At 39.8% G+C, this 10,886-nt stretch overlaps 1 protein-coding gene across 2 annotated transcripts; it reads right to left on the bottom strand.

Moving 5' to 3' along the window:
* Positions 1-654: 654 nt before the first annotated feature.
* LOC127664064 (interferon-inducible GTPase 1-like) lies at positions 655-9,162 on the bottom strand. Of its 2 annotated transcripts, XM_052155950.1 has the most exons (4): positions 8,960-9,162; positions 8,219-8,366; positions 5,971-6,061; positions 655-4,525 (listed from the first exon to the last, which is right to left on the bottom strand). In XM_052155950.1, exon 4 carries the CDS (start codon positions 4,504-4,506, stop codon positions 3,253-3,255), a length of 1,254 nt encoding a protein of 417 aa, XP_052011910.1. In that variant the 5' UTR covers positions 4,507-4,525; positions 5,971-6,061; positions 8,219-8,366; positions 8,960-9,162; the 3' UTR covers positions 655-3,252. The 2 variants fall into 2 exon arrangements, with proteins under 2 accessions (XP_052011910.1, XP_052011909.1); XM_052155949.1 differs by lacking the exon at positions 8,219-8,366.
* Between the last annotated feature and the right edge of the window lie 1,724 nt (positions 9,163-10,886).

Raw genomic sequence — 10,886 nt, forward strand, 5'->3', positions numbered from 1 at the left:
GTTCCTTGTGCCTGCTTTACTGGATACATCTTTTGATATGTAAATGTCAATCCCTTATGCTTAAAGGCTCATGACTCAAAACAGAAAAATACATTCAGATTCAAACCGCCTCTGTTTGTGGTTGTGTCTGTCTGTCATCTTGTAGAACCTGTGCCTTTTCCTGAAATCCAAAAGTTCCCCCTCAGATCTAAATCTTCCTGGCTGTGACAGTCCATGGCAGTTGACTGCAACATATTTCTTTCTCTTGGCCTGATTCCATTCTCTGTTAGTAGCTTGCCTTATCCCACAGCTCTGACATATCTAATGTCTTGGAGTCTTTAAGGCAATACAGGCTTCACCTTCATAGCTTTACACAATGGCCTTTCTGGGCCTCCATTCAGGGACACTCCTGCCACACATTCAGCTTCACATACACATAGGTACATACATACACACACACATACATACATACATACATACATACACACACACATACATATACATGCCAACTTTGAGTTGATGGACCAAAGCTCCAACTAACCTTACATATATATACCTACATGTGTTTTATGGATGGATGGTGCCAAGTTCTAATGAGCAGGCTCCAACAAACTTCACACATATACATATATACACGTACATATTGGTTTGGTGGGTGGAATAAGCACCAGTGAGTTGATTTCAAAAACTTTATTTTTTCTTAGCCATTTTATATCATCTAATACAAATTTTGTTATCTAAGGAAGATTACCACATAGCCCCAAATTATTCTTTAAAATCAATGAGCACTACAATGTATACTTCAAAAACAGAGAAAATCATCACACAAAAGGAAATTACAACAGGATTATTGGTTATGTATACTTCTTTTGAAACTCATACCTAACTAAACATTTCCCATCTATCTTACTCTCCATAAGTTCAATATAACCCTAAAGCCATACTTCTTTTGACATTAATAAACAAAGTTAAGCAAGCCAGTCCATAGCAGCAACTTTCTCATAAGCTTAGCTGACAACAATTTGTACTTACTAAGAAATAGATCATCATCTTTCTTTCATCTTATTTTTGAAGTCTCATTCAGCTAAACTGGCTATCCATCTGTTCTTTGTCTTTATAATAGAATTATTTACTTTTTATTAATAACCCCGCCTTTTCATGATGCACACTGTAACCTGTACCTGTGGCCACATCCCTAGATCACAAGATCCAGGGACTCAGGCTCAACCTAGAATGAAATGTTTTCTTCAATCATTAACTTGTCCCAAGCCTATTTTCCACCCTAGTATGATTACATACTTGTAAGCCATGAAAGCTCACCATGCTTCTTTTCTCATCTATGCAGCCTTTGTTTACTATTCTATAAGGAAAGGGCATATTCTATTCTTGTTTCTTATTTTTTCATATATTTCTGGCAAAACAACTTAAATCATTCTCTTATACTCTTTCTCAAGTACTCTAACTTCTTTAAACCATTTAAATCAAACCAGGAGTTCTGTAAAATCATTAGTTAATCTAAATAACATTATCTCATAAATGTTAATCTTCATGCTGATCTGCAGGAAAATTGCCCAGTAGAGTGGGCTATCACCCAGGAAAGCGTCACACCAGGCTTTAGGCAGCGAGGTCCTCTCCATGCCCACCATGCTAGAGACATAGGAGGAATATAGGAATTACAAACATGAGAAGGCACATCAGCAGCAAGCAGCAATCCTGAAATCAAGCCCCTGGGGTTGTGCCTCTCCAGTTTACACTCATAGTCGCTAAACAAAACAGTGGCCTGTCTCCAGGAATCTCACTTGTCCACAGCAGTTCTTCCTTCATGGCGTCTGCCACTTGGCTGTCCTGGAACTTGCTCTGTAGACTGACTGACCTTAAACTCAGAGATCTGCATGCCCAGGTCACCCAAATGCTGGGATTAAAAGCGGGACCTAAGCTTTTCTTTAATTTCTTATTATAAAATGGAAGCTTATCTGGGTGGGATCTTGATCTGAGGCTATCACTCCCTTAATTCCATTTAATATCTTTAATCTGTTTATCTCCTTAAACAGAGGATTTAGCTCCTTTCTACTTCCTGTTGCCCCTTTAATCTTTGAACCATACATTTTTTTCTAAGTTTGTACTGTTTCATCAAAATTGTCTTCAAAAAGAATGAACCACAAGACAGTGTCTAGGTTAGGCTGTTTTGTGATTTCCTTTGCCAATGCAATTAATCTAAATCTTTTCACTTTAGCTTTAGGCTGAGTCTTTGGACAAGTGCAAAAAGCAGCCACTTTCTTCACCAAAATAACACAAGGATGATGTCTAGGCAACATACTAAAATGTGTCTCATCTGAAAGTTCTTAATCTAGGACTAAAATATTAAATCACCCCAGCAACACTGTCTTCCATGCTCTTAATAGTGTGGCCCATTAAAAAGGTCTTAGAGTCTTCTACTGCTTTCCTAACTCAAAGTCCTAAAGTCCCAAATACTCCTAATGAAAACACTGTCAGGCCCATCACCCTGTAATACCCATGTCCCCAGTAACAATTTTTGTCTTTGGGTTTCTATTGCTGTGAAGAGATACCATGACCAAGGCAACTCTTATAAAGGAAAATATTTAATTTGGGATGGCTCACAGTTCAGAAGGTTTATTCCATTTTTATCATGGTGGGAAGCATGAGCCAAGAGGTCTACATCTTGATTCATAGGCAGCAGAAGAAGACTGTGTACAAAACTGGGTATAGGTTGCACATCTAAGAGACCTCAAATACACCTACCTCCTCCAGCAGGACAACACCTATTCTAACAAGGCAATACCTTCTAATAGTGCCTCTCCCTGTGGGTCAAGCATTCAAACAAATGAATCTGTGGGGCTATACATATTCAAACCACCAAGCATGCCAAGTGTTTTTTGTACTAAGTGCAGAGACCCCAGCTCCCTGAATCTTTGTTAGGATGTTTTGATTAGAAGAAAATGGCTATAAAACATGTACTGTATCTTTTGTATGTATGAATTTGCATGTTTGCTGGTATGTTTTTGTGTGTGCATGTGTGTATGTGTTAAAGTATATATGTATAGCTGAAAGAGAAAAGGATATGGGGACCGAAGAAGGATTGGGGATTGTCAAGTTTTGACATAATACACATGATCTTTATCCCCAGGTTTCCCCATGGTTCTAGTGTATTGGCTGAAAAGAAAAGATGTCAGATGGGGAATTTTCCTAGTGACTTTGTGGTATTTACCACTTGATGTTGTCAGGGTCAGAAGCTGTGGATAAGTTGAGTTTGAACTAGTGTTTTGAATATGTCCATCGAAGGAGAACTTTGGCATCTTCAGTCACTGTGTCAAGGAAATGAAGTTGTAAACAAAAGGTTTTCCTGAAGTAAAGACCTGTAGCAAGAAGCCCACCATTAGCTGATGCAAATTTCTCTAAATATTTCAAAAGCTTTTTTCCTAATGTTTCCTCTCTGCTAGCCTTCAACAAATGAGGAGACTTAATTATTTCTTTTACTTGTCCAACAGGCACTTGTAAATCCTTAGCCACTAACTCCAGGGATTCATCATCCACTCCAAAGATTCTTCGATAGAAGTTTAAACTCCTGTTCAGCTTCTCCACATCATTATCCCTGAGGATACCCACTACAGGAAAAGTCGCCAGAACTCCAGCCTTGAAGGCTTCTAGCCAGATAAACTGCTGTGTAGCCTTGTGCTTTCTGTCAATGGCTGCCTCTGTAATGTCAGGCAGAGAAAGCATAAAATTGTGGCGCTTTTGAACATTGAGATCTTTAATCAGGGTGTCCATCAGGACTGGAAAATCATAGTTAGATAAATCATAGTTAGAGACCAAGAAAATCTGTGGTACAGCCATGCTGTTGTCACTAAAGGTTTTCACAGAATAGCTTCGGATCTGCTTCAGGGTCTTTTCTCTTTCAAAAGTTCGTGGTTTGGATCTCTTTTCGTTTTCTAAATCAGTATCCACCTTGGTTCTCACAAAGTAGTAATTCTTTTTCATAATTCCTATTGCCTTGGCGAGGTCTAGTTCAAGTTTTGTAAAACGTGTGGCAGAAACAACAACGAAGAAATCATATTCTTTGAATTTCACTTCTTCCAGATAAGCATTTGGTGGGAATTTCTGAGTTCCAATACCAGGTAGGTCCCATAAGGTCAATGTTTTAATTTTTGGATGTTTGTAAGAAGTTCTCTTCATGGTTGTCTCTATTACTCCAATTTCAGCTGCACCTTCCTCTTCAGGCCCAATCCCTAACAGGGCATTGATGAAGCTGGACTTCCCTCCTCCAGACTCTCCTGTCACAGCAATATTTATTGGGGCATCACCAATATTTTTTAATGCATCACTGATTAAAGAGTTTGCCCCTTGAATGCTTCCTTTGTCCAGTTGCAACTCTATTAATTTGATGGTTTCCTGAGAAATAATTTTGTTTTCTGCCTTAATGTTTTTAAAATATGCGTTGAAGCTGGACACTAAATCTCCATCGTTGTTATTCTTAGACATCGTCTCCATGTCAGAGAAGAGCTGACCCATGTCGATGATTAAAAGGCCACTGAAAGAAGGAAGGGAGAGTAAGTTGCAGGAGATTGAAGATGCCTTTGTGCTTAGCAATGTGTTTTTTACCTCTGTTGTAGCCTTAGTTACCTTCTTATTGAGAAATCCCCATGTCTGTCTTGTCTTTTCTGTTTTTCTTCCTTCCTTCCTTCTTTCCTTCCTTCTTTCCTTCCTTCCTTCCTTCCTTCCTTCCTTCCTTCCTTCCTTTCTTTCTTTCTTTCTTTCTTTCTTTCTTTCTTTCTTTCTTTCTTTCTTTCTTTCTTTCTTTCTTTCTTTCTTTCTTCTTTCTTTCTTTCCTTCTTTCTTTTTCTTTTCTTACTTACTCCTTCCTTCCTTCCTTCCTTCCTTCCTTCCTTCCTTCCTCCCTTTCTCCCTTCCTCCCTCCCTCGCTTTCTCCCTCCCTGTCTCCTTCCCTCCCTTCCTTCCTTTCTTTTTTTTTATCAATAAGATACAAACTAGAGAGTCCTTTTGGATGAGAAAAGCTCATTTGAGGAATTGCCCCCATCAGACTGGACTGGAGACATGGTTATAGGACATTTGTTTTTGATGGAGGATCAGTGTGGAAGGTAGCAGCCCACTGTGGGCAGTCAACTGTTCTACTCTCCTGGGTAGGCAGTCCTAGGTAATTTAAGAAAGTGTGATCAAACCAAGGGAGCAAGCCATTAAGCAGCATTCTCTCTTTATTCATACTTCTGCTCCTGCTTGAATTTCTACTCTGACTTTGATTTGTGATGGGTGGCCTGTGATCACAGTGTGTAAACTCACAAATGGTTTCCTTTTCAAAATGCTTTTGTTCACAGTGTTTATAATGGCAATAAAAAGGAAACTAGAACCAATTTCTACTAGCTCTAGGTTAAACCCTTAATTATGGAAAAAATAATACTAAGCCAAATAAGGAAAAATAATATGACGTGTCCCAAAGCTAGCATCAGCAACTATAAAAACACAAACAACTGTGTTACATCTAACCTGACTGTAGTATTCTATACAAAATCCAATGTCTTCTCCATGTATGCACACTTTCGTCAGTATGTGCCTTCAAATGTGTGGGAACTTAATCAGTATACTCTAGCTTTTCAAACTAAAAATCAAAAACAAACAATAAATGACCTGTGTGTTTAATCAATGCCAAATATTTAATGTTCACACAAATATGTTTTGTCTATTTTATTTTTGTCATCAAAAGATTTCAGTGAGTCCAACTATTTTTATTTCACTTAAATCATTTTTAATTTTCCTACATGTTCTTTCCTTCTGTCTTTTTCATGAACTAAACTCATCTCCATGAGAAATATATACCTTTTATTAACTTATTTACTTTACATCCTTACCAGTTTTCCCTTCCTTCTCTTCTGATGTCCTTCCTCCCTTCCCTTCCAGCCTTTCTGTTTCTTTTCAGAAGTGGGGAGGACCCCATGGATCTCACTCAGCTAATAAATTTACCTGCTCAGCTGTCACATCAAGGAACACGCCCCAAGTCAGATGTTCTGGGCACAGATGTTTCAAACAGTTACTGTTATTGAGAGGCTTGAGTCTAGAAAATTGTCAAAGAAGAGAGCATTTTAGGTATTCAGCTTATGAAAAGTCAAAAGTCAACTGGGATATCAAGTTGCAGTAAGACTGTATGCATCCTCTCCTATTCAGGCTAGAGGAGGCCACCCAGTAGGAGGAAAGGGTCCCAAAGGCACAGACAACCTGTACTTTTGATCTTAGGAGTCCCACTTGATGACCAAGGTACACAACTGCAAGAAATAAATTTGTAATAATATAAACCTTCTTTATTCTTAAAATCCATGTTAACATTCAGTTATTCAATACAATGTTTCAGTGTCCTAAAGTCACCATTTAAAGTTACTATTTTCTTTTAAACTTTTTATCTTATGAAAGAAATCTAGCCCCCCTGTCACCATAAAGTGCACTTGGGCAGAAGATCATCCGGTGTGTGATGGGGAGGGACTGGCAGATGAATGCACAGTCTCCACATAGGAAACAACAGGATATCCTAGAGGAGTCTCAGTAAGGATCCCATATTGATGGCACCTCAGAAGCCAGCATCTTCAAGCCGGACTAATGACTCAATGTAAGTAAGTGTGCCAAAAGACAGATATTACAGATTCCATTTATCTTAAGTTTCTAAAGTAATCAAATTCACAGAGACAGGAAATAGAAGGTCATCTACCAGGGAGTGGCTGTGGGTAGAAAGGAGGAGTTTTAAAATCAGTTTAGAGTAATGCAAATGATTTGTAGATTTGTTATGCAAATGATGTAGATTTGTTGTACAAACAATGTAAGTACAGTATTACTGAATTGCACACATAATAATGCAAAATGGTGACTTCTGTGTTATATTCCTTTTGCCACAATTAAAAAATTATAAACATTAAACTAAAAAAAAAAAGCTATTTGATATAGGTCAGTTGTTAGAAGGCTTTTCCAGCATGAATGAGTCCTAGGGTTCAATCCCCAATACTTTATTAAATGCATGGGGTTGCAGATCCCTCTAATTGAGGTACTTCTTGCCTTAAGTAAGAAGAGGTAAGAGGGTTGGAACTTCAAGGTCATCCTTGGTATATAGTGAGTTATAGGTTAGCCTGGGCTACTTGAGACTGTCTCAAAAGACTAAATACCAACACCAGTATTCTTGCTGTCAGGTCTAAGAAGCCGAGTTTGATTGCTGAGTAATTAGCTCAGAATGTGTATTTCTGCCCTTTATTCTCCACAAACCGCCCACAAGGCCTCTCGTGGCAGCATAATGGACCTTGCCATCCCTTAAGGAAACAGCAAAACTCCCCCCTCCCCCTGGTCACCCTGGAACCTGCTCTCTCTGTCTCATCCATATCAAGTCAGTATAGAGACTTAAGTTCTATTTCCAAATCCACTCACAACTGATCATTCTTTCTACATTATCTTCTGCAAAACCTCCTCAGTCACAGATTTGATTATGTCCTCGATATTACTGAATTTCCTGTGACTATTCTTGCAACAACATGGATTAACAAATAGTTAGTGTTATCCCACTGACACTGAAGTCCTGTCATGTCAAATCAATTCGAAGAGGCACCATAAAGATCCCACATTCCATGCAGGGGACTTTCATTAAGTGTACAGGGTACATGCTACAAACAACATAATCTTTGAGTTTAATTATTACACCTCTGGAGCTGCTGGTGTCAGAATTCCAGCCACCCCATTATCTTGGGCTGTCTTCTCATCTCAGGATTTTGTACTTAGTAACTGCTTTCTTTCTTTGATGCTTTTCCCCAGTAGCCATCTGGTTATTAATTTTATTACCTGTACTGGCTGGTTTTGTGTGTCAACTTGACACAGGCTGGAGTTATCACAGAGAAAGGAGTTTCAGTTGGGGAAGTGCCTCCATGAGATTCAACTGTGAGGCATTTTCTCAATTAGTGATCAAGGGGGAGGGCCCCTTGTGGGTGGTACCATCCCTGGGCTGGTATTCTTGGGTTCTATAAGAGAGCAGTCTGAGAAAGCCAGGGGAAGCAAGCCAGTAAGGAACGTCTCTCCATGGCCTCTGCATCAGCTCCTGCTTCCTAACCTGCTTGAGTTCCAGTCCTGACTTCCTTTTGTGATGAACAGCAATGCAGAAGTGTGAGCAGAATAAACCCTTTCCTCCCCAACTTGCTTCTTTGTCATGTTTGTGCAGGAATAGAAACCCTAACTAAAACATTACCTTTCTGTAGGTTCTATTAGAGTTAGGCAGGATTCAGGAAAGAACACCAGCTCTTATCAACTCTTCAGTTTTCCCCTCCCATTCTTTTTATTCTAGTTCCTGGCTTTGTGATGCAGACTCCAGAATAATAGCTGTCTGCAAGGTTTTCCTAAGGAAGATGAACACAACAGACAAGAAGGCTATAGTATAGACAGAATTACAAAAGGAAGCCTGTCTAAATGAAAGCTGTCATCCCACCCTGATACAGCCTTTGTTCCTCACAGATGCAGAGAAGCTCCTCAGTACTTATGCTTTGCAATAAAAAAAAACTATTTTTGAAGGGTTTGAACATGACTCTTGGGGTACAGCCAAGTCCAGCAGAAGCAGCATGCAGAGAGACCTCTTTTCCACAGGCCAGGGTCCTCAGGAATGTTAGGAATTAAATAGTTGACCTAATTAAATAATTAACTAGGAAGCAAGATGAACCTGAGATACAACACACCTCATAGACATTGAAGAGATATTCAGCTACCTTGACACATCCATTTCAACCATCTTAGGGAGAGGAGTAAGAGGCAAGCAAATCAGTTGGATAAATTTTTACCAAAATCAATGTCTAGATCATCTCCCTTAGGTCTTCCTCAACTTGAATGATAGGTTACAACCATTCACAGCCAGTTCTGCCCAGTTCCCACCAAAGCCCCTCTAGCTTCCAAGCTGAGAACGTCCATTGTCTCGGCATGCTTCTGAATGCCTTCTTACCTCCCAGGTCTTCAGAGAAATGAGAGGAGGGTTAGAAGTTAGATCTGAATGCTCTTGTCCACTTTCCAGAAACTCCTGCACCCAGTGGATTTGTTTACTGTAGTTCAGCTGCAGAGAGCACCCTTTACCATGCTCAAGGCTCTTCACATGAAATCCACCCCTGCTTCATCTGTGGAAGGCAGCAGGATCAACTCAGTTCTAGAGGAGGTACACAGCCTTCTGGCTTATGCCCCACCCCTCTCAGTGTGTGTTGGCCAATCATGGAGGGGCATAGATCTAGTTGCTTTTCAGAATCTCCTGCATTTCCAAGAAGATGAAAGTAAAACAAAACAATTGTTTTTCATGCCAGAAGCACTTAATTTCTTGGCAGAAAAAGCCGGACAGTCTTAACATACTAGTGGGAGACTTGGAAACTGATGGAGCATTAAGAGGCAGTTTACTAATTAGGCTTGAACCACCCTTGAGGTTTTCTGACCTCTGACTCCACAAATTCAGCCTAAACTAAAGTCACACAACACATTGTCTGGGGGTCTATGCAGATGCTACTTTTAGGCTCACTCAAGACACAACTGTCTCCTCCCCTTTGACCACACTCCCCTTTATTTCCCTACCACTGCAGATTTATGTTCCTTAATTCTTGTTCTTGTCAGCTTCCCTGTCCTGTTGGGATTTGGTCTGGCTAGGGCTTGACAGGTTTTACACATGCAGTTACAATCACTGTGAGTTTATACATGTAGCTTTCCTGCAGTGTCCAACATACACTGGCTCTTACAGTCCCTTCACTCTTGTGCACAGCCATTCCTGTGCTTTTGAGGGAGACCTATGTATATTTCATTTAATGTTGGACACTTATCGATGTCTTATTCTCTGTTCCTTGGCCAGTTGTCTATATCTGTATTGATTATCATGTACTGCATATATGAGCATCCATAAGGGTTTAGCGATGCCTTAATCTATAGGTATAATGGCAAATCATTAGAAGCTGATTTAATATTATGTCCATTTAGCAGAATAATTGAGTTGGATTCTTACCTAGGGTGTATGACCAATATAGTCTTAATTTCTTCCCCAGATATAGTACGAAGTATGGGTTTCATTTTGTGGAGTAATATTAATTCCAATCAGGAAGTAGTTGGTTGCTACCATGGCATTCTCATCACTATTATATTAGTGGTTGTCTTAGTTAGGGTTTTACTGATGTGAACAGACACCATGACCAAGGCAAGTCTTATGAAGGACAACAAATTAATTGGGGCTGATTCACAGGTTCAAAGGTTCATTCCATTATCATCAAGGTGGGAATATAGCAGCATCCAGGCAGGCATGGTGCAGGCAGAGCTGAGAGTTCTACGTCATCATCTGAATGGAAGATGATGACTTCTAGGCAGCTAGGATGAGGGTCTTAAAGGCCACACCCACAGTGACACACCTATTCCAACAAAGCCACACTCTCTAATAGTGCCACTTCCTGGGCCAAGCATATACAAACCATCACAGTGGTTATGTCTTATCTGGCCAGTTGTTACTGAGGCTCACAGAGTTTACACCTGGGTATTTATGTTTCATTTTCATCTCTGGAAGTGTGGCTAGAAAATTCCAGCAGTATGAAAGCTAACCAGTACAAGTAGAGCCAGTATCAGTAGGTCAGTATCAGCTTGATTTCTTCATTTTCTATAACTCGGGCACATACTGTTCTTCACTAATAAGGTCTTACCAGTAAGTTCTGCAAGGTAACCAACAGCACTGACAGTGTCTTGTAATGGCCAGGGATGACCTCACAGGCCAACGGGTCCAAAAAAGCTCAGTAATTACTGGGTCTGGGCTTGTGCTAGACACTACAGGGAAACTAATAAAAAGCACAGTAGAAAGTGAATCCATTATTTTTAAAAGAAATATGTATATTGGCATATTTTTAGGAAGCTTCTTC

The sequence above is a fragment of the Apodemus sylvaticus genome, chromosome 13, assembly GCF_947179515.1.
Source record: "Apodemus sylvaticus chromosome 13, mApoSyl1.1, whole genome shotgun sequence".
Classification (NCBI taxonomy): Eukaryota; Metazoa; Chordata; class Mammalia; order Rodentia; family Muridae; genus Apodemus; species Apodemus sylvaticus.

Coding starts and splice junctions, on each gene's coding strand:
- LOC127664064 (XM_052155949.1), bottom strand. CDS start 4,506: ATGGGTCAGCTCTTCTCTGACATGGAGACGATGTCTAAGAATAACAAC.